Genomic DNA, 23,805 nt, shown 5'->3' with positions numbered 1-23,805 from the left:
CTTTTGTCCAGTCTCTTGCATCTTTTATGATACATAAAATAATAAGAGTCAAATGGACACAATTATTCATAAATCAGCAATTTTCTTAATATTTTTTTCCCACCGACTAATCTTTTGAAGGTTTTTGGACTGTGCAGTCCATGTGTGCCACAGACCACACACAGACACAACACGTAGTGAACGTGCTAGTGCACATGGACGTTTTGCCACATTGACCGATTGTGAGGAAAACAAATCGCGGCATGCACTATTCTTGTCAGTTTTGAAAGAATTGTCCGCAACATGGAGCTTTACTCGGAGCCAATCACATTTGCATTTTGTGGATGTGACTGGCCTGTCTGAACCCTGTCTTATTGCAACTTTTACAAGAAACAAGTTTTTAAACTACTGATGAATGATGGACATTTCCAGCAATACAATTATAGTACAGCAATACAATTATAGTAAGTGTTGCTAGGGATTAGATGATGACTAGGACAGTTTTATTGTAAAAATGGGTTGTCCAGTTGCAACAACAGCAGTTTCCACATGTGCAAAGTAAAGGTGCATTTTTAATTCAGTAGCAAAGCACGGCCTGACCACTGGTATAATGAACTAAACTAACAGTGTCATAGGGATCTATGACGCTCAAATGAAATTGGTCTTAGGCAATATGTATAAATCCATCTTCAAATCATATACACAATCAGTGAAGGCAAGAAAAATTAGTAACATCTCCAACCTACAGTGTATTTGCCAACACATACAAAAAATATCCAAGTTAAGTCTATTATCCTGCAGAGTTGACTAATAATATTCGCATACGATGATTAAAAATAATAATCAAATTAATAATCAGTAGAAAAATGTTTTACCTTGTTTTTTTTCTAGTTTGTTTTGATAGACTGCTGAAATTTCCAGCCATTCTAAGATTATACTTGAAATTTTTGAGGAGCTTCTAATTTCCAGATATTCCTGCAGGGTTGAAAATGTGTTTTGTTTAGTTGCTATAGAACAAGTTGCAAGGTTCCTAACAGAGCCACACACTGGAGGACACAGACAGAAAAGGGCCCGGCTGCAACAGTATATGGGCAATTTGCAGCTCAATAGCTCATCATAATACACAAATTCACCTGCTTTGGAGGTAGAAGTGGGCAACCTTACCTCCTGGGTGCCTGTATGGCTGCACAGGTAGCACCAATGGTATGTTCGCCCCTGGGGCCACATTATAGGGAGGGCTCAAAATGCAATGAATTTCATCAAGACCAATTCTATATATTTCTTTCAATTTTATAAAGAAAAGTTGTCCATATGATTATTACTGGAAAGTAATGTCATGAAAAACTTCTGACCCACTGCAAAGATGTTCCCGCATCTCCTCCCTATGTTATATTCTCTGGTTTGTGTTTCTTTTGTTTTTTAAATAGTTATTGTCAATAATATGGCTGATTATGATTACTAACAGATACATATTTTATTCAATTGAAAATAGTGTTTTTTCTTTGCGTCCATGCAGATCAACCTCTATGCTGTAAAAACCAAGCTGCACCATATTTTAGCTACTGTATGTCCAGCTAAGAAGAATGCAAGTGCTGCTGTCATCTATGTCAGTAGACTTGGGAAAGAATTGAAAAAGCAGCCTTCGGAGAGAAGCACTATAGAGCCATGCATCATGTGAGTAATAATATAGACATACCCATGGTATATGGTTTTTATACAGCCATATCGCCCAGAAACTTATAGTTGCAGGGAGCCTCAGGACATAGGAGAATAGGAGGTATAAGAAACGGTGTTATATTAGTTCGATACAGTGCGGCCCAAAAAACCTCCTCACCTCATTCTTCCTCAGAAATAGAATAGCCCTACTAATGCCTCCCCAAACCTGGTTTATATCCTGCTAAACCTTGTCTGTGTTCTGCTTAATATCTGCTCCCCCAAATGAGAAGCGACAGATGGAGAGAGAGCTAGGAGACTGCCTCTTCCGGCTTGGAAGAGACAGTCTCCTGTCATGGAAGCAACATTATTTTACCTTTTTTATCATTAGGCTGCGGAAATGATGTGGGAGTATATATTTTTCTAGAATGCTCTCATGAAGAACTCCATTAGTAGCATTTTCCAAAAGGACCAATTTATGACTGAGCATGTTCCGATTTAATTCCATTTCTACTGATAACTAAAAATAAAACAGAGATATCATCAACCCAAAGAAACAAAAGATCTATCAAGTTTAAAGAGGATTCATAAAGTTTATAGATAACTTATAACATCTTACAAGTATTTCTAGTAATATTTATTCATGTGTCTTCAGCATTAGTCCTTTGCACAAAACCTGTACAGAAGAGCCCTGTGCACGTTGCCAGTGTTGGCGGAAACCTTATGTATGAAGATGCACTTTTTTGTCACAGCATGGGTCACTCAATTGTAACTTATTATCTTATCAACTTAGTGGGTCTCCCATGAATCATTCTTATATACTAAAAGTTCAGAGAGACAGCAATTGTCAGTTTTTCAGCAATTTCAGGATTAGGCTGTGTGCCCACGTAGCGTTTTTCAAGCATTTATGCTGCGGAATTTCCGCAGCGGAAACGCTTGTTAAACGCTAGGTAATCCGCACCCCATGGTCCCCAAGGGGATTCCGCATGTTCTATGCACATGCTGCGGATTTTCCCGCAGCGTTTATGCTGCGTACAAAAATACGCAGCATGTCATTTAATTTTGCGGAAGCGCAGCGGAACTCCCGCCATTGACTTGCATTGAGACGCATAGAAACCGCGACTGTACATTTGTACAAGCGGCTTCTATGCGTCTCTATGTGCGGATGGTACCCAGTTCTGGAGGAGAGGAGACTCTAATCCAGACCTGGGTACCATTGTACCTGTAAAAAAAGAATAAAATAACAAATAAAGTTTATATTCACCTGTCCGGCGGCTTGTCTCTGAATGCCGGCATCGCTTGGGGACCTGCGGTGACGTCACAGTCATGTGACCGCAGGCCCTTCACCGCTCTGTCTCGCGATATGCCGGCAGCCAGGAACCAGCCAGGAAGCAGCGCTGCAGCCACGCCGGGGCCTCGGGGGTGAGTATAGCTTTATTTGTTTTAATTTTTACGGTTCACACTGTATAAATCCATGCTGTTTGCATGGATTTATACAGTGTGACCTAGTTGTCAAGCACTTTCCAAGTGATGCTATCGCCTGGAAAGTGCTTGTCAATCTGCATGCAGAAATGCATGTGAATCCGCATGTGGATCCGCATGTATTCTGCAGGAAAAACGCATGCACAATCTGCATGCGTTTTTTTCTGCCAGGGAGATGCAGAAATGCTGCAGAAATTTTCTGCTTCATTTCTGCATCATGGGCACATAGCCTAAAAATACATTCTTCATCTCTGTTTTGCTTTTCTTTGTTCCCCTTGGTGCACTTATTGTTCTGAGTTGCAGAGGGCTGGTTCTGGACAGTATTAATATCCCTCCCCCTCTGGCAACAGATTATATAGTCCCTTCTCATTTTTATCTGCAGCAAAGTAATGTAGGATTCAGGGTAGTGATGCTCTATCCTGTGTGACATCTGTAGAAAATAGCTCATTTACCAATAATAAGCTATGACCAATAAAAAATGAAGTAAAACAATAGCGACAAAGTGGGAATGTAAAGGGTTCATATCAGCTGTCAGGATGTAGAGCTTTAGGCTGTGTGCCCACGATACGGAGCCGCTGCGGGTTTGACGCTGCAGACTTATGCAGCATCAAACCCACAAAAGCCAGATGTTACAGCTTAGTGGATGGGATTTCTAGAAATCCCATGTCCACTATACGTCTACGGATCATCCGCGGAAACTGACATTCGGGGCGTCTTTCCAGACCGCAGCATGTCAATTTCTCTGGCGGGTCCACATGTGCGGGCTTTCCCCATAGACCTAACCTCTATGAGTATAGTCCGCAGGTGAAAAAAAAGAAAAGGCGCCGCTCATTTGCATATCCACTGGTGGCTCCTCCACAGCGTCTGGGCCGCAGACCTGGACGCATCGTGGACACATACCCTTAGAATCCTAATACATGTAGGAAAAGGAGTCTTTTCAGCCATATACTGCAGAAATCTAAAGGGGTTTTCACACAATTGGCATTTTATCACCTATTGCCAGGAAAGGTGATCAATGTGGATTGAGTGGAAGTCACTAGGATCCCCACTGATCATGACAAATGTGTCCATGAACACCCTTCTCCACCATACTGCATAAACGATATTTACCAACATTTTAATAGACAAAATTAGGACACTACAGAGAGATTATCAATAATCTGTGACTGCCATTTTTATTAAGTAAGAGTGGGCATACAATAATGGTGTTTTTTGTAAATATAATTTGTTAAAAGTCAGCAGAACACTCCCTAACACTCTAGCAAAAGTCAGGTCAGAACTTCTGAATGCAGATCGCGATCCTAGAACCCTTTGCAGCAGCTCTTGCAGGGACACAGCCAGATCTCGCTCTTTGCAGTAACTCAGTGCTGCCGCCTACTTTACTAAACTGTTACCAAATGGTATCAGCCCTATTGTTACCATTCAGTAACAACTTAGTAAACTACACATCAGCACTGAGTTAGTGCAAAGAGAGAGATCCCAAAATGTCATTGCGAGAGAGGCCACGGAGGGTTGTGGGGCCCCATATGCATTCCTTAAACCTGGAAGTTCGGGTCCGAGTTTTGCTAGAGTGTTAGGCAGTGTTCTTCTGACAATAAATCATATTTAGAAATATCACTAATCTGGTTCTGTCCATTCTTCCTAAATAGAACGTTGATAGGTACTTTTTAAGCCCTTCACTTCCCAAATCTTTGGGGCTGGGATATGCACCTGAGTACAGTTCTTATCTGTTTTAATTGTGCAATGCGGAGGAAAAGGGGGTTTCTAGTTCCAGTGATTAGAGGGGAACCTAGCGGTGGGATAATTAATAATCAGGCATTTGTAATCTATTTAAAGTGCTACATGTTTTTTTTAAAGGTTACACTAGTTGCACACTGAAATAGACGTATCAGATACATTTAGGAAAATCATTGTGTGGTTGTAGTACCTCAGCATGCAAGGCTCTCATGTATTTAGGTAGGTTCTTACAACTTTTTTTCTTTCGAATCTCAGAGAGTGAACATTTCTGCATAATCTCACTGCTGCTCCTGGACCCCACTCGAACAATGTTGCATTTCAAATACTTGAGTATCCCTTTAAATATGAAAAAAATAACATAAGAGCTTATCATTTGTTCTGAGATATTATTGTTCTCCAAATTGGGAACATTTATAGCCTAAAACATTTCATCACTAAAGGCAATATATTTACCTCCAGTTACAACTACAATTTGACTTAATACATATTATAACATTTACTAATAGAAGAAATACTGTATAGTTTATTACATATCATTGAGAGCAGCAAAATTTACCTTCTAGAAACTGATCAAGGGCATGGTTTGTGTAAGACACAACCAGTATTGGATTATTCCCCTGTTTCCAAAGATCAGCGTTATTAATTAGCGCATACAGAATTTTCAGCCCCACGTAGGTTTTACCTAAAAATTAAATGAATATGCAAAGAACAAAGGCATTAGCGAATAAACTTATGATAAAATCTAATTCTTAGAAGGCCAAGTTCCCATGCTCTAATTTTCTGCAAACATGAATGCAACTTAAAATATGTTCCATGTATCAGAATTGGATTCTTTCTCCGCATCCACATGGATTGTTACAAACCTCATTTAGATGTATGACAATTGCAGATATTTTTACAATAAATGTTCCACATGTGAAAATATATATATTATATAATTATGCTTAAGTAATTCTGGATTTTTATATATATATATATATATATATATATATATATATATATGCACTGCTCAAAAAATTAAAGGGAACACTTAAACAACAGAATATAACTCCAAGTAAATCAAACTTCTGTGAAATCAAACTGTCCACTTAGGAAGCAACACTGATTGACAATCAATTTCACATGCTGTTCTGGAAATAGGTGGAAATTATTGGCAATTATCAAGATACACTCAATAAAGGAGTGGTTCTGCAGGTGGGGACCACAGACCACATCTCAGTACCAATGCTTTCTGGCTGATGTTTTGGTCACTTTTTGAATGTTGGTTGTGCTTTCACACTCGTGGTAGCATGAGACGGACTCTACAACCCACAGAAGTTGCTCAGTAGTGCAGCTCATCCAGGATGGCACATCAATGCGAGCTGCGGCAAGAAGGTTTGCTGTGTCTGTCAGCGTAGTGTCCAGAGGCTGGAGGCGCTACCAGGAGACAGGCCAGTACACCAGTAGATGTGGAGGGGGCCGTAGGAGGGCAACAACCCAGCAGCAGGACCGCAACCTCCGCCTTTGTGCATGGAGGAACAGGAGGAGCACTGCCAGAGCCCTGCAAAATGACCTCCAGCAGGCCACAAATGTGCATGTGTCTGCATAAACGCTTAGAAACCGACTCCATGAGGGTGGTATGAGGGCCCGACGTCCAGAGATGGGGGTTGTGCTCACAGCCCAACACTGTGCAGGACGCTTGGCATTTGCCACAGAACACCAGGATTGGCAAAGTCGCCACTGGCGCCCTGTGCCCTTCACAGATGAAAGCAGGTTCACATGTGACAGACGTGACAGAGTCTGGAGACGCCGTGGAGAGCGATCTGCTGCCTGCAACATCCTTCAGCATGACCGGTTTGGCAGTGGGTCAGTAATGGTGTGGGGTGGCATTTCTTTGGTGGTCCGCACAGCCCTCCATGTGCTCGCCAGAGGTAGCCTGACTGCCATTAGGTACCCAGATAAGATCCTCAGACCCCTTGTGAGATCATATGCTGGTGCGGTTGGCCCTGGGTTTCTCCTAATGCAGGACAATGCCAGACCTCATGTGGCTGGAGTGTGTCAGCAGTTCCTGCAAGATGAAGGCATTGAAGCTATGGACTGGCCCACCCATTCCCCAGACCTGAATCTGACTGAGCACATCTGGGACATCATGTTTCGCTCCATCCACCAACGTCCCGTTGCATGACAGACTGTCCAGGAGTTGGCGGATGCTTTAGTCCAGGTCTGGGAGGAGATCCCACAGGAGACCATCCGCAACCTCATCAGGAGCATGCCCAGGAGTTGTAGGGAGGTCATACAGGCACATGGAGGTCACACACAACACTGAGACTCATTTTGACTTGTTTTAAGAACATTACATCAAAGTTGGATCAGCCTGTAGTGTGTTTTTCCACTTTAATTTTGGGGGTGACTCCAAATCCAGGCCTCTATTGGTTAATAAATTTGATTTCCATTGATAATTTTTGTGTGATTTTGTTGTCAGCACATTCAACTTTGTACAGAACAAAGTATTCAATGAGAATATTTCATTCATTCAGATCTAGGATGTGTTATTTGAGTGTTCCCTTTATTTTTTTGAGCAGTGTATATATATATATATAAATATATATATATATATATACAGTACACACCAAAAGTTTGGACACACCTTCTCATTTAAAGATTTTTCTGTATTTTCATGACTATGAAAATTGTACATTCACACTGAAGGCATCAAAACTATGAATGAACACATGTGGAATTATATACTTAACAAAAAAGTGTGAAACAACAGAAGATATGTCTTATATTCTAGGTTCTTCAAAATAGCCACCTTTTGCTTTGATGACTGCTTTGCACACTCTTGGCATTCTCTTGATGAGCTTCAAGAGGTAGTCACCGGAAATGGTCTTCCAACAATCTTGAAGGAGTTCCCAGAGATGCTTAGCACTTGTTGGTCCTTTTGCCTTCACTCTGCGGTCCAGCTCACCCCAAACCATCTCGATTGGGTTCAGGTCTGGTGACTGTGGAGGCCAGGTCATCTGGCGTAGCACCCCATCACTCTCCTTCTTGGTCAAATAGCCCTTACACAGCCTGGAGGTGTGTTTGGGGTCATTGTCCTGTTGAAAAATAGATGATGGTCCAACTAAACGCAAACCGGATGGAGTAGCATGACGCTGCAAGATGCTGTGGTAGCCAAGCTGGTTCAGTATGCCTTCAATTTTGAATAAATCCCCAACAGTGTCACAAGCAAAGCACCCCCACACCATCACACCTCCTCCTCCATGCTTCACGGTGGAAACCAGGCATGTAGAGTCCATCCGTTCACCTTTTCTGCGTCGCACAAAGACACAGTGGTTGGAACCAAAGATCTCAAATTTGGACTCATCAGACCAAAGCACAGATTTCCACTGGTCTAATGTCCATTCCTTGTGTTCTTTAGCCCAAACAAGTCTCTTCTGCTTGTTGCCTGTCCTTAGCAGTGGTTTCCTAGCAGCTATTTTACCATGAAGGCCAGCTGCACAAAGTCTCCTCTTAAGAGTTGTTGAAGATATGTGTCTGCTGCTAGAACTCTGTGTGGCATTGACCTGGTCTCTAATCTGAGCTGCTGTTAACCTGCGATTTCTGAGGCTGGTGACTCGGATAAACTTATCCTCAGAAGCAGAGGTGACTCTTGGTCTTCCTTTCCTGGGGCGGTCCTCATGTGAGCCAGTTTCTTTGTAGCGCTTCATGGTTTTTGCAACTGCACTTGGGGACACTTTCAAAGTTTTCCAAATTTTTCGGACTGACTGACCTTCATTTCTTAAAGTAATGATGGCCACTCGTTTTTCTTTACTTAGCTGCTTTTTTCTTGCCATAATACAAATTCTAAGTCTATTCAGTAGGACTATCAGCTGTGTATCCACCAGACTTCTGCACAACACAACTGATGGTCCCAACCCAATTTATAAGGCAAGAAATCCCACTTATTAAATCTGACAGGGCACACCTGTGAAGTGAAAACCATTTCCAGTGACTACCTCTTGAAGCTCATCAACAGAATGCCAAGAGTGTGCAAAGCAGTCATCAAAGCAAAAGGTGGCTATTTTGAAGAACCTAGAATATAAGACATATTTTCAGTTGTTTCACACTTTTTTGTTAAGTATATAATTCCACATGTGTTAATTCATAGTTTTGATGCCTTCAGTGTGAATTTACAATTTTCATAGTCATGAAAATACAGAAAAAAACTTTAAATGAGAAGGTGTGTCCAAACTTTTGGTCTGTACTGTATATATATATATATTTATATATATATATATATATATATATATATATATATATATATATATTACAGTAAAAAATTGTACATACAGATTTAGCAATTGTTGATAATACCATTAATAGTGTAGTGCACTGGTAGCTAGCTTGATGTATGTGACTGTGATGACAGTGGGAGTGCCATTGGCCAGGCTTTCCCTGAAGGAGCGTGACTAAGTGACTACCCGATTTTCACTAGAGTCTCTGAAGGTGAGAATAGGCTTGGGCCGTAGGTAGTCACCAGATGCCACTCCAGGACTGCAGCAGTTGATCCACAGGTCAAGGCAGAAATGCGGAGCACAGGAGGGCAAAGACAGAAGCGTAGTCATGCGGTCCGAGGTCGGGGCAGGCAGCACAGGTTCAGAATACAAAGGTGAGGTCTGGAGCGGAGAGGTCAGACAGAAAGATTAAACTAGCTGGGTCGGAAACAGGTTAAACGGAGCAAAACAACACCTTCACAGAGCCTGCAACAGTGTAACATACCTGGCGGCGTCCTTGCATAGTGGTCCATCTCCCACTGTGCAAGAGCGCGCACTTGATCTCCAGTCCAGGGTGTCTCTCTGGCTTCCCTCCATGCTGTCTGTTTGCTTCTGTGTCTGCTGCTTATGGGCGGCGCCCGATCACTTCCTGCTTTTTGTACCTGCTGCAGGCACACCCTTTGTGCGTCCTCAGCCTATTGCTGTCTGTCACCTGGTATTTAAACCAGCTGCCCCATTAACCCATGCCTGAGCATCTTGCCCTGTCAGTTGGCTTTTGTCTCTGACATGCCAGGTCCTGTCTATGTTACCTGTCTTGCAGTATCTGTTCCCATGTCTGTACTGTGTCCTATCTGTGTACCTTAACCTGCAGTCTGTACTCGTTCCTTGCCTGTTCGTTCCGCCTTCCTGGAGGCTGTATTTCCAGGCCAGTCTGAACACGCTCCTTGCCTGTTCGTCCCGCCTCTCTGGGGGCCGTATTCCCAGACCCGCTCCTGTATCCCGCTGCAGTGTCGGTCTCCTCCGTACACTCAGTTCCAGTCTGAACTCTCTCCTATCTTTTACCTGTTTTTTCTCTATGTCCGTTCCTTTCCTTTTTCTGCAGAGTCTGAACTCGTACCTACTCCTGCTCGTTGTCACTGTACTTCCGTTTGTGAGTTTGTGGTCCACTCGCTACTTCTCTGCAAGTACCCTGTGGGTATCTGGTTCTGCCTTTCCCTTCTAGTCTGTTCCGTGTGAACAGAGCCCTGTTCCTTCCGCGTCTGCGGTTTTCGCTTTGCTCTGCTCTGTCCACCGCGTCTGCGGTTTTCGCTTTGCTCAGCTCTGTCCGCCGCGTCTGCGGTTTTCGCTTTGCTCAGCTCTGTCCACCGCGTTTGCGGTTTTCGCTTTGCTCAGCTCTGTCCACCGCGTCTGCGGTTTTCGCTTTGCTCAGCTCTGTCCACCGCGTCTGCGGTTTTCGCTTTGCTCAGCTCTGTCCACCGCGTCTGCGGTTTTCGCTTTGCTCAGCTCTGTCCACCGCGTTTGCGGTTTTCGCTTTGCTCAGCTCTGTCCACCGCGTCTGCGGTTTTCGCTTTGCTCAGCTCTGTCCACCGCGTCTGCGGTTTTTGCTTTGCTCAGCTCTGTCCACCGCGTCTGCGGTTTTCGCTTTGCTCAGCTCTGTCCACCGCGTCTGCGGTTTTCGCTTTGCTCAGCTCTGTCCACCGCGTCTGCGGTTTTCGCTTTGCTCAGCTCTGTCCACCACGTCTGCGGTTTTCGCTTTGCTCAGCTCTGTCCACCGCGTCTGCGGTTTTCGCTTTGCTCAGCTCTGTCCACCGCGTCTGCGGTTTTTGCTTTGCTCAGCTCTGTCCACCGCGTCTGCGGTTTTCGCTTTGCTCAGCTCTGTCCACCGCGTCTGCGGTTTTCGCTTTGCTCAGCTCTGTCCACCGCGTCTGCGGTTTTCGCTTTGCTCAGCTCTGTCCACCACGTCTGCGGTTTTCGCTTTGCTCAGCTCTGTCCACCGCGTCTGCGGTTTTCGCTTTGCTCAGCTCTGTCCACCGCGTCTGCGGTTTTCGCTTTGCTCAGCTCTGTCCACCGCGTCTGCGGTTTCGAATTTGTCTCCCAGTCTGTACTGGACCCTACCCAGCTTGTGCTCTAGTCTGCCTGTTCCTGTATTCCCCGGTGTGGGTCAACAGCCGTGTCCGGAGTCTGACCTGGAGTAGACCCTGGTTCCTCTGCTCGGTTCCTCCCTGGTGCACTGGCGTCGTATGCCGTCGTGCGACCTTGGTCGGATCGGGCAGATACTTAGTTACGCCCCTCCAGGCACTCTCCGGTTCATGGCACAGTGGAATCACTACATAAACACGCACACGCCAGTCAGTCCGGGCGTGTGCATTACAACATGCTCAGGCCATGGTTCCCGTTGAGCCCCACGGCCTTCGCTCTCTGAGAAGTTTTCCAGCGAATACATGCATTAAAATAAATAAATAAAAAAATTTTTTTCCCTTTAGCTGAGTTCCAGGCGAATTACGCACCCGTCCAGATGGATCTATCTGCTCTCGTTCCTGCGGATCCGCTACGTTATTATGGGGATCCAAGACAAAGTCGTGCATTTGTGGAGCAATGCATGCTACACTTCAAGTTCTACCCTCTATGTTTTCCCACCGATCGGGTTAAGGTGGCATTCATTATGTCTTACCTGGCGGGTGATGCCTTGGAATGGATCAACCCCCTATATGAAACACAGGATCCGATCCTCCTGGACCTAATGGCCTTCCTGGTGGCCTTTCTAATGGTCTTTGATGATCCTAACCCGGAGGCTCCTGCTGAAGCTTCACTTCCCAATATCCCGGAGCAGCCCCAATGGGTAATGTGTGTGGGTAGCGCAATAGTCCTCCAGCCCAATGAGACTACTGCCCACCCAGAATCCTCACAGGGTGACTACGCTTTCCGGAATACTTCTCCCAACCTCAAGAGGCAGTCCAGACGTGCTAGGCGTAGAGGCAAGCCGTCACGCCAGGGTCTGTCCTCCCTGAGACCTCCTGACCCCAACTTTGAAGTCCCTACTGAAGCTTCATCTCCCTGTATCCCGGAGAAGCCCCAACGGGTAATGTGCGTGGGTAGTGCACCAGTTCTCCTGCCCGAAGAGACTTCTGCCCATCCAGACTCCACACAGGAGAACTTCCTGCACCCGGCATCAGATGCTTCACCCACTTTAACCGGTGTGCATGTCCAAGGATGCTCCAAAGCTGTGGTTACCTCAGAGTCTGTGCACCTCTACTACCTGGCGGAGGACCCCCTGTTGCCTCCTGAATCCTCCGGGATACCACTCGATGACAAATGGAGAGAGACTTCTCTACACCCAGTACTCGATACTTTGTCCCGCTTCGTCCTGTGAGCCTGACAATGGGTACCCCAAAGTGGTAGTTACCTCCGAGTCTCTACACCCTTCCGACCAGGCGGAGGACCTCCAGTTGTCTCCAGAACCCTTCGGGGTGCTACCTGGTAGCGAAAGGACAGAGACTCTCCTATACTCGGTACCTGATACCTCGCCCGCTTCATCCAGCGAGTCCGACCTAGTGTACTCCGAAGCAGAGGTTACCCCCAAGTCTCTGCACTATTCCGACCCGGCGGAGGACTCCCAGTTGTTTTCTGAATCCTCCTGGGTACCACCAGATAACAAGGTAACAGGGACTTTTCTACACCTTGTACCTGATACCTCGCCCATTTCATCCTGTGAGTTTGACAAGATGTACCCCGAAGCAGAGGTTACCCCCGAGTCTCTGCACTCCTTCAACCCGGCGGAGGACTTCCAGTTGTCTCCTGAACCCTCTGGGGTGCTACCTGATAATAAGTGGAGAGAGACTTCCCTGTGTGCTGTTCCTGGTACTCCACCTGTTTCGTCTGTTGCTGAGGATGGCTGGATAGGAGGTAGCATCCTAGCTACCCAGATGAGACCAGTTTCTCCAGTGGACAGTGGAAGTGATCTACTTGAAGTAAAGGATTGGCCCTCGAATTCCCTGCGGAACATTCTGGCAGGCCTGAAGAAGAGGGGGCGTAAGGGGGGGGGTACTGTAACATACCTGGCGGCGTCCTTGCATAGTGGTCCATCTCCCACTGTGCAAGAGCGCGCACTTGATCTCCAGTCCAGGGTGTCTCTCTGGCTTCCCTCCATGCTGTCTGTTTGCTTCTGTGTCTGCTGCTTATGGGCGGCGCCCGATCACTTCCTGCTTTTTGTACCTGCTGCAGGCACACCCTTTGTGCGTCCTCAGCCTATTGCTGTCTGTCACCTGGTATTTAAACCAGCTGCCCCATTAACCCATGCCTGAGCATCTTGCCCTGTCAGTTGGCTTTTGTCTCTGACATGCCAGGTCCTGTCTATGTTACCTGTCTTGCAGTATCTGTTCCCATGTCTGTACTGTGTCCTATCTGTGTACCTTAACCTGCAGTCTGTACTCGTTCCTTGCCTGTTCGTTCCGCCTTCCTGGAGGCTGTATTTCCAGGCCAGTCTGAACACGCTCCTTGCCTGTTCGTCCCGCCTCTCTGGGGGCCGTATTCCCAGACCCGCTCCTGTATCCCGCTGCAGTGTCGGTCTCCTCCGTACACTCAGTTCCAGTCTGAACTCTCTCCTATCTTTTACCTGTTTTTTCTCTATGTCCGTTCCTTTCCTTTTTCTGCAGAGTCTGAACTCGTACCTACTCCTGCTCGTTGTCACTGTACTTCCGTTTGTGAGTTTGTGGTCCACTCGCTACTTCTCTGCAAGTACCCTGTGGGTATCTGGTTCTGCCTTTCCCTTCTAGTCTGTTCCGTGTGAACAGAGCCCTGTTCCTTCCGCGTCTGCGGTTTTCGCTTTGCTCTGTCCACCGCGTCTGCGGTTTTCGCTTTGCTCAGCTCTGTCCGCCGCGTCTGCGGTTTTCGCTTTGCTCAGCTCTGTCCGCCGCGTCTGCGGTTTTTGCTTTGCTCAGCTCTGTCCGCCGCGTCTGCGGTCTTCGCTTTGCTCAGCTCTGTCCGCCGCGTCTGCGGTTTTCGCCTTGCTCAGCTCTGTCCGCCGCGTCTGCGGTTTTCGCTTTGCTCAGCTCTGTCCGCCGCGTCTGCGGTTTTTGCTTTGCTCAGCTCTGTCCGCCGCGTCTGCGGTTTTCGCTTTGCTCAGCTCTGTCCGCCGCGTCTGCGGTTTTCGCCTTGCTCAGCTCTGTCCGCCGCGTCTGCGGTTTTCGCTTTGCTCAGCTCTGTCCGCCGCGTCTGCGGTTTTCGCTTTGCTCAGCTCTGTCCACCGCGTCTGCGGTTTTCGCTTTGCTCAGCTCTGTCCACCGCGTCTGCGGTTTTCGCTTTGCTCAGCTCTGTCCACCGCGTCTGCGGTTTTCGCTTTGCTCAGCTCTGTCCACCGCGTCTGCGGTTTTCGCTTTGCTCAGCTCTGTCCACCGCGTCTGCGGTTTTCGCTTTGCTCAGCTCTGTCCACCGCGTCTGCGGTTTTCGCTTTGCTCAGCTCTGTCCACCGCGTCTGCGGTTTTCGCTTTGCTCAGCTCTGTCCACCGCGTCTGCGGTTTTCGCTTTGCTCAGCTCTGTCCACCGCGTCTGCGGTTTTCGCTTTGCTCAGCTCTGTCCACCGCGTCTGCGGTTTCGAATTTGTCTCCCAGTCTGTACTGGACCCTACCCAGCTTGTGCTCTAGTCTGCCTGTTCCTGTATTCCCCGGTGTGGGTCAACAGCCGTGTCCGGAGTCTGACCTGGAGTAGACCCTGGTTCCTCTGCTCGGTTCCTCCCTGGTGCACTGGCGTCGTATGCCGTCGTGCGACCTTGGTCGGATCGGGCAGATACTTAGTTACGCCCCTCCAGGCACTCTCCGGTTCATGGCACAGTGGAATCACTACATAAACACACACACGCCAGTCAGTCCGGGCGTGTGCATTACAAACAGAAGCTAAGATCAGGCAAGGTGTGAAGGAAGGAACTGCCTAATATACCACCTGCTGGCAAGAGATAGGCCAGGGAAGCTAACCAATGCAGGACCAGTGGCTACAAGTTCCTGCAAAGTCCATCTGAGCCACTCTATAGCTGGGAGGAGGCTCTCCAGCAGCAGGATATATAGCAGAGCTGGAGATGTTGCACGAAGCAGCTCAGACACTGGGAGGAACAAAGCTGTGCACATGGTGAGTAGTGCGACGCTTGCCACCCTAGCGAGTCACCGGCGTGACAGTGACATTGAATATGGTATTCATTACAATTTATTGTATCTGTTTTGTTACATGATAATTTTTGCAATTTCTAGTATATCATAAGGTAATGATAGCTATAATTGTGCAAATAAACTACAAATAGATTGATCATAGGATACATATTCTCTTAAATTATAGACAAGCTGAAGGTTGCCTTAGATAGAAATCAATGGTTTGCTAATGGACTGAATGAACAAGTGGCATTAATCAGAGTTTGATTATTCTAGCGATAGAACATTACACTTAAAATAAATTTCCATTAAACCTACTGCATCAGGTGAGAGAAAAGTGGGCTGGCTTAGCTATTGAAATAAGCAGTCAAACGCCCTCTTCACACAGTACTTCGGTCATGTGCTGATGCAAGAAACACTGTCTTGTGCCATGCATAGAACAGGAAGTGAATCGGGAAAGACCTCTGATAGAGGTGCTACCTAATAATGGGGGCACATAGCCTAATAAAAATATTAGTAAATTATATACTATAACTTACTGTTGAAAGTTTCCTTGTATATTTGCTTCTTAACGTTTAAGAAAACATTTAGCATCTTTAAAGGGAACATGTCACATCCATAAATACTATTTACCTGCAGATGTGGGGGAAATCGCAGGTAAATAGCATTTAAATCCTGTGGCCACAAAGAGAAAATTAAGATTTATTCTTCCTGCAACCACTTACTTCCAGTTACTGGGGAAGTGCAGGGATCACATACAGTCATTGCACTTTACACAGTGAGCGCAGCTATAGTACCTCGCCAACACGTTGACAGCCTGCTTCTCTGTGCTGAGTAGGCTGTCAATCTTTTTTGTTTAAACTATCTAAAATCATTGATGTAGCTGTGGACAATGGTGTCATCACTGAAGAGCTGGCCTTGGCGCTACGGGTCGGGGAGCCCTTGATTGCCACCCTATATTTATTACCCAAATTGCATAAAAATATGCAAACAATACCAGGCAGCCCAATAATATCTGGTGCAGGCAATTATTTAGAAAACGTGAATCGGTGAACTGATTCAAAATTGCAACCACTGGTTGAGACTCTTCCATCGTTTCTGTTGGATACTGGGGATATTTTAAAACAAATTGATGTTCTCAATGTGAGCCTGGATAAGGTGTTGGTGGAGGAAGACACAGAATCTCTCTACACCAGCATAAAACATGCAGGTGGATAAGGGCCACTAAATTCTTTATGGGTACATCCAACTTGGGTGCAGATATGATTGCACTCATTTTGCAATTACTTGAGTTCTAGAAGGTATTGTTCTCTCTAACACACAATTTCTTTGTTTAAGGGGTCCTTCTACCTGCAGCTTCAGGGGACACCCATGGGGGCATCCTTTGCCCCCTCATATGCCATCTTACTCCTGGGGCTGTGCGAGAGGGACCGCGCCCTGCCATATCGGCAGTTGTCAATGGACCGCGTCCCTTTTTGGACGCGGCAGGGGCCCATGGAGTCATTACGGCAGTTTATGGAATTGATAAATAGTAATGATATGAACATTCACATCAATTACCAATTTGATGCAAGTGAAATTAAATTCCTTGATGTTACCATAAGGAGGGATGACAATAACTTCCTATAAACTAACATCTTTAGGAAGAGTACAGCCACTAATATGTTGCTGCACACCTCCTCGTCTCACCCTAGCAATATGGTCCAGTTAGTACCAGTAGGCCAGTTTCTCCGTTTACATAGAATTTGCTAGGACAACTCTTGCTCGGACAACTCCGATTTTGAAAAACAGGCGGAGGACCTTAAGGTGCAGTTCTATGAGAGAGGGTATAGTAAACGTGTGGTGAAAAAAGCTTACATTCAGGCAAAATATTCCACACGTTCTGACCTCCTCTATAAAAAGAGGGAAGAAAAGAATAATGAAAAGGTCAGGCTTATTACCGATTATCACGCCCAGTTTTCCGTTATGAAGGTATGTTTGGCAAGAGCGTGGCCGATCCTTCAGACCGATTCCACGATCTCAAAACTTATACCAGAAGTGCCAAATGTCACAATTAGGAGATCTAAAAATCTGCGCGATCATCTAGTGCGTAGTCATTATCGGGGTGAGACCACATTCTTGGACGGTTTTGGTCCTGCACCTGGATGCATGAAGTGTAGTCGGTGTGTTGCATGCCAAAATGTGGAACGTGCCAATACCTTCTATAATTCCTCTTGATCCAAAACATATGACATCCGTAGACACATTACTTGTACACCTAGATATGTTATATATTTCTCTACATGCCCATGTGGCTTTATCTATGTTGGTTTAACCACCCGCCAACTAAAAGTATGAATTAGAGAGCACGTACTAGGCATTGAGGCTGCCGCCGGCCACTTGGATGCATCCACGCTCAGGAACATACCCAGTCATTTTAAAACATTTCATAACTGTGGAAACACCAAACTTAAGGTGAGGGGTATTGATCAATTGCAGGTCAGTGCCAAAGGGGGAAAGACAAGCCAACGTCTGGCTAGGCTGGAGTCCAGATGGATAGGGACTTTGGACACAGTACACCCCAAAGGACTGAAGGAGAACCTTAGTTTTGTCTTTTTTATTTGATCACCTGTGTGCAGCCACATATTCATTTATAGTTTTTAGGTGTTTTTAATATTTTATTCATTTTTAGATATCCACGTAATCATCACTGAATTATTCTTATATACGTTGTGGGATCGATTTGGCTATCATTCCATCCTTATTGAGCTGGAATACATCTTTATTAGTGATGAGCGAGCACTAAAATGCTCGGTCACTCATTGTTCAAATTGGAATGCTCAAGTGCTCGGACCGAGTGACGAGCCCAATGTAAGTCTATGGGAAACTCAAGCATTTTTCCAGCGGCTTTCCCCGGCGGTCTGCAGAGGGCATAAAAATTGGCCAAATCGATGGGAACAGTGCTCAAATTACATGGGATCAGCATGGGGAAGACCCCTGGAAGCATTTCGGAGGCCCAGGTCACTGCTGTCAACAATGTTGTCAGAGGTATTACGCCATTTTTACGGACTCACAATAAAACATGCAAAAACGAAACCAAAATGGATTTTCCTGGGAAAAATGTTAAGGAACATCCTTTCCAGGGTAATGACTTGTATATAAGGCAAAATAAATAACCAAAAACAAAAATGCTCTTCCACACCTTGGGCTATGTTCACACGTAGGGTTTTTGATGAGTATTAGCACTTTGGCATTGCGTTCAACCAAGACAAATGCATTCACTGGGAAATGTAATTTAAACATTTTACAACCTTATCTGGCCATGTGGTGTGTGAAACATCATCAGACACATGCATACAGTGCTTAAAAGACTTGGGAACAGCATGGGGAAGACCCATGGAAGCATCTCTGACTCCCGGGTCACTGCCTAAAAGTGTGCCCATCACAAGTGATACTTGGCGAATGCGAATATGCCACTGTCGTTGTAGACTTGGAACAATCACTGTCCATGTCCTTGTCCCATTGCAGTGTTCAGTTGTCCCTACCCCATTCATTGGAATACAAGCGCAAGTATGCAGCCAGCCACCCACCCACAGACTGCAATAATATATTGGCAAATTTTTGACAGCTGCTTGCACTACAACATTACCTGTGCCCTCCCCAGTGCACTAATTGGGATGGACTGCCTAACCACAAACACGTGGACAAGTGAATGTGGCCAGGGACAGTACGGAGCCAGTCCACAGCCTGTCAGTGAGTTGTATTTCTCCAAAGCCATATTTTTTAGCTCGGTGAAAGAACTGACTTTTGAGAAACCGTATCTACTCCAGCTGTCATTTCTCCCAGGAAGTCCTCTAATGCAGCTTGGCGAAAAAGCAATGGCAGCAGCCCGTCCAACATCAGCTCGCACTTGTCGGTGGTGCTTCGACACAAAAACATCTTTCTTTGCCCTTTAATTTCATGACTACAGAGTTGGGCAATGGCCTGATCTGCAATGCGGTTTCAGAAATAACATGCAATTAAGCACGTCCAATCGAAATTAAAAAAAGCAGCCATAGAGTGCGGGCCAGGGACAGTACGAAGCCAGTCCACAGCTTTTTTTGCTGAGAGTAGTATTTCACCACAGCCATATTCTTTAGCTTGGTGAAAGGACTTGGGAAACCGTATCTACTCCAGCTGTCATTTCTCCCAGGAAGACCTCTAAAGCTGCTTGCACTTCAAATGTGGCCTTTTAGGCTCGTGGAGGCGTAAGCTGTCCACAACCTCATGGCAGCGGCGGCCGGGTGTCCATACTCGGTCCCCAGCCACCACTATTTCTCCCGATGTTGTCTCCACCTTCCACAAGCTTGGGTCCCACAACATTACCAGTGCCCTCCTCAGTGGACTTACTAGGACTGACCGCCTAACCGCAAACACGTGGTCAAGTGAATGTGGCCAGGGATGGTATGGAGCCAGTCCACAGCTTTTTTTGCTGAGAGTTGTAATTCACCACAGCCATATTCTTTAGCTTGGTAAAAACACTTGGTAAACCGTATCTACTCCAGCTGTCATTTCTCCCAGGAAGTCCTCTAAAACTGCTTACTCTTGAAATGTGTCATTTTAGGCTCGTGGAGGCGGAAGCTGTCCACAACCTCATGGCGGCGGTCCCCAGCCACCACTATTTCTCCCGGTGTCGTCTCCGTCTTCCACAAGCACGGGTCCCACAACATTACGCATGCCCTCACCAGTGTACTCACTGGAAGGACCGCCTAACCACAAACACGTGGACAAGTGAATGTAGCCAGGGACAGTACGGAGCCAGTCCACAGCTTGTCGGTGAGTTGTATTTCATCAAAGCCATATTTTTTAGCTCTGTGAAAGGACTGTTACAGCTTTCAACAACACTGCAGTGGTGGGCAGTTTGTCACCTAAGCATTAAGCATGTTATCTTCAGCACAGCCTGTTGGCACTTGGCCAAGGCAGTGCGGCTTTCAGCTTGTGACTGATGTGGGAGATGGAGGCCGAACTGGAGAAGGAGGTGCAGGAGATGAAAAATGTGATTATATTGAGGTTACATTGGCGACTCTGGGTTTTACACTAAAGAAAGATCCTACTGTGTTTTTGTTACGTTATTTTTTAAGACAAATGCATTTACCGGGAAATGTCATTTTAACATTTTACAACCTTAACTGGCCATGTGGTGTGTGACACATAATCAGACACACCCTGTTTTATTTATGATGGCGGGACTCTGAGAGTCACAAAGCCTATTTTTATAGGGCCATCAGGCAGCCCTTACTATTCTTAAAGGGCCAGCAGTCTGCCCTCGCTATTGTTAGACAGCCATCAGCCGGCTATGCTTTGTTCCCATTATTAACGAGAGGGTCTCCTATACTGTTATTGCATATGCAGTGACTGCAAGGGCTGCCAAAATATGGAGGCATTACAATGCCCCTTGCAAGAGACGTAGAGATCAGAAAACCTCCTAAAACAATGTTCCCATTATTAGGAAATGGGTCTCCCATAGTGTTTTCCTAGGAAGTGAAGCAACGGCTGCCCAAAATTTGGAGGAACTCAAAAGCTCCTTGCAAGAGACATAGAGGTCAGAGAGCCTCCTAAAAACAATGTTCCCATTATTAGGAAGTGGGTCTACCATAGTGTTTGCCTATGCAGTGAAGCAACGGCTGCCAGAAATTTGGAGGAACTCCAATGCCCCTTGCCAGAGACGTAGATATGTTTATATGGTACATATGGTGGTGATATGGTGGTGGAGAATGAGGAGAAGGAGGAGGACCAGAGCAAATAGACAAAATCAGGAAGGTAATACCTATGTCTGGGTGTGAAGACAGAGGTGCATGGGAATAGAGTTAGACCTCCCCAAAAAAAGACACTGTATTTGAGTTTATGTTACGCTGATATCATTCGGTGGTGTTGAGAAGTCTGGCCCAATCCAGCCCTTGTTCATTTTTATAAGAGTTAGCCTGTCAGCATTTTCAGTTGACAGGCACATGGGCCTCTCGGCACTAAAAACCCGCTCTGAAAAAACGCTAACGGTAGGGCAGGCCAGGACCTCAAGGCGTAGAGAGCCAGTTCATGCCACATGTCCAGCTTGGATACCAAATAATTATAAGGCACAGAGGAATCACGGAGGACGTTGGTACGGTCGGCAAGGTACTCCCTCACCATCTTCCAAAACTTTGCACTCCTTGTGAGAGTAGCCCCCGCCTCAGGGCCTGTGAGATGGGAGGGTCTGAGAAAACTCTCCCAGAACTTTGACAGTGTTCCTCTGCCTCAGCTGGATTGCATTTGTGGCTCTGTCACCTGTACTCCTTCGTTGTCCAACAAACTGTGACCTCTGCCGCCAGAGTTTTCAGATAGGAATTTTTTCACTAATTCCTCAACAAGGGCCTTCTCGTACTGCCCCATTTTATTAGGCCTGTCCTGCAAAGGAATAAGAGACATAAAGTTCTCCCTGTAACGTGGGTCTAGAAGCGTCACCAATTAGTAATGACTGTCACCCAAAATTTGGACAACGCGAGGGTCACGGGAAAGGCAGCGTAACATAAACTCAGCCATGTGTGTCAGACTGCAAAGAGGCAAGACTTCTGTGTCCTCACCAAGAGGACGATTGACCATGCTATGCTCTCCTCCTCCCTGTCCTCAGCCCATCGACGCTGAACAGACGGTATGGCAGTTGTGCAGGTAGTACTGTCTATAGCGCAGGAAACTAGCTCCTGTTCTTCCTCCTCCTCCTCCTCTTCCTCATTGTCACCCAATCCACATTGGGATGAGATGAGGCTGGGCTGTGTGTAATCACCCTGTATGGTTCCTTGCTCCATCTCATCGTGCTCTGCCTGCAATGAATCCTCTTTAATTGAGAGCAGAGAGCGTTACAGAAGAAAGAGAAGTGGGATGGTGACGCTAATTATGGCGTCATCGCTGCTCACCATCTTGGTGGAGTCCTCAAAGTTTTGGAGGATGGTACATATGTCTGACATCCATGTCCATTCCTGAGGTTTTATGTGTGGAGTCTGACCTCAATACCGACGGCCTTGTAGATGCTGGTAGTCAACAACTTCCCTCTTCTGCTCACAAATCATTCTCAACATCTACAGGTTAGAGTTCCAACGTGTGGGGACATCACACACCAGTCTGTGAGCCGGAAGCTGTAAATGCTGCTGAAGCTGTAGCTAACTTTCTAAAATGGGCACACAGGCGGCTAATTTGACAAGCAGATCAGACAGATCCGGGTAGGTTTTGAGAAACCGCTGAACCACAAGGTTAAGCACATGGGCCAGGCATGGTACGTGTGTGAGCTCGCCTCGCCTCAGAGCCGCCACCAGGTTCCGACCATTGTCACACACGACCATGCCTGGCTGTAGGTTCAGCGGTGTCTGCCACAGATGTGCCTGCTCTTTCAGAGCTGTCCACAACTCTTCAGCGTTGTGTGGTTTGTCACCTAAGCATAATAGCTTCAGCACAGCCTGTTGCCGCTTGGCCGAGGCAGCGCTGCAGTGCTTCCAGCTTGCGACTGATGTGGTCATTTCGGAGATGTATGCTGAAGAGGAGGAGGTGCAGGAGCTGTAGAATGTGGGGGCAACCCTGTTTGACAGAGGGCCCACATTCCTCGGTGTCAGGAGGACGTGTTCCGTCCCAAGGTCCGACTGGGTCCGGACTTCCACTATGTTAAACCGTCAGCGTCAGCAAGACGGCTGTGCCGTCAGCAAAATGTACGGTCCCTCCCCACAAGCAATTGTCCACGTGTCCGTGGTTAGGTGGACTTTCCCAGTAACTGCATTGTTGAGGGCACGGCTAATGTTTCGGGACACGTGGTTGTGTAATTGCGGGGATGGCACACCGGGAGAAATAGTGGCAGCTGGGGAGTGAGTACCGAGGGACGGCCGCCGCCATCAGGTTGCGGAAAGCTTCCGTCTCCACGAGCCTAAAAGGCAACATTTCGAGCGCAAGCAGTCGCGAAATGTGTGAATTTAGTAGTGTGGCCTGTGGGGCGTTAGCTGTGTATTTGCGCTTGCATTCCAAGGACTGGGGTAGGGACAACTGAATGCTGCGCTGGGACAAGGATGTGGACGTGCTTGCTGATGGTGCTAGTTGAGGATGTTCAAAAACAAGTGTAGGGCGGGAGGCATCTTGGCATGCGCCATGGACAGGGGATTGGCGTGCACGCACAACAGCGGGACAAGCAGTGGTATCACCCGCAGACACTGTTGCTGGACCCTGGGGTTCGGCCCATTTAGTCGGGTGCTTTGCTGCCATGTGCCTGGTCAGGCATGCCTGGTCAGGCTGCCATGTGCCTGGTGGTCAGGCTGCTAGTTTTGCTACTCCTGCTGATGCTGGCCTGGTAGGTGGTGCAAATGGCCTTTCTGGGATTATCGACAGAGTCTTTAAAAAACAACCAGACTCGGGAAGACCTAACAGTTGTACTGGCAACTTCTGTCGTGTTGATGTTACGGGAAACAGTTGCCCGCCTTCTGTCAGCGGCCACCACACACTGCTTGTTCTTGCCTGTTGTGGTGCTAGGCCTCCCTCCCCCTGTGTGCTGCTGTCCATGCTCTGCATGTCACCTTGCCAGGTTGGGTTAGTGACTTCATCGTCCACCACCTCATCTT

At 46.7% G+C, this 23,805-nt stretch overlaps 1 protein-coding gene across 3 annotated transcripts in view; it reads right to left on the bottom strand.

The window, feature by feature from the left end:
• Window positions 1-23,805, bottom strand: part of LOC141265441 (NFX1-type zinc finger-containing protein 1-like) — a 325,904-nt gene that overhangs the window by 164,502 nt on the left and 137,597 nt on the right. For all 3 annotated transcript variants that reach the window (XM_073678552.1, XM_073678553.1, XM_073678551.1), the window contains 4 exons: window positions 5,408-5,533; window positions 5,042-5,187; window positions 2,009-2,152; window positions 855-954 (listed from right to left, as the gene is read on the bottom strand). In XM_073678552.1, coding sequence (XP_073534653.1) covers window positions 855-954; window positions 2,009-2,152; window positions 5,042-5,187; window positions 5,408-5,533 — 516 coding nt within the window. The remainder of the gene's footprint in view (window positions 1-854; window positions 955-2,008; window positions 2,153-5,041; window positions 5,188-5,407; window positions 5,534-23,805) is intronic.

The sequence above is a fragment of the Phyllobates terribilis genome, unplaced genomic scaffold (assembly GCF_046119375.1).
Source record: "Phyllobates terribilis strain yellow unplaced genomic scaffold, ASM4611937v1 Scaffold_4__5_contigs__length_816908805, whole genome shotgun sequence".
Lineage (NCBI taxonomy): Eukaryota > Metazoa > Chordata > Amphibia > Anura > Dendrobatidae > Phyllobates > Phyllobates terribilis.
This window is presented reverse-complemented; position numbering and strand designations above follow the sequence as displayed.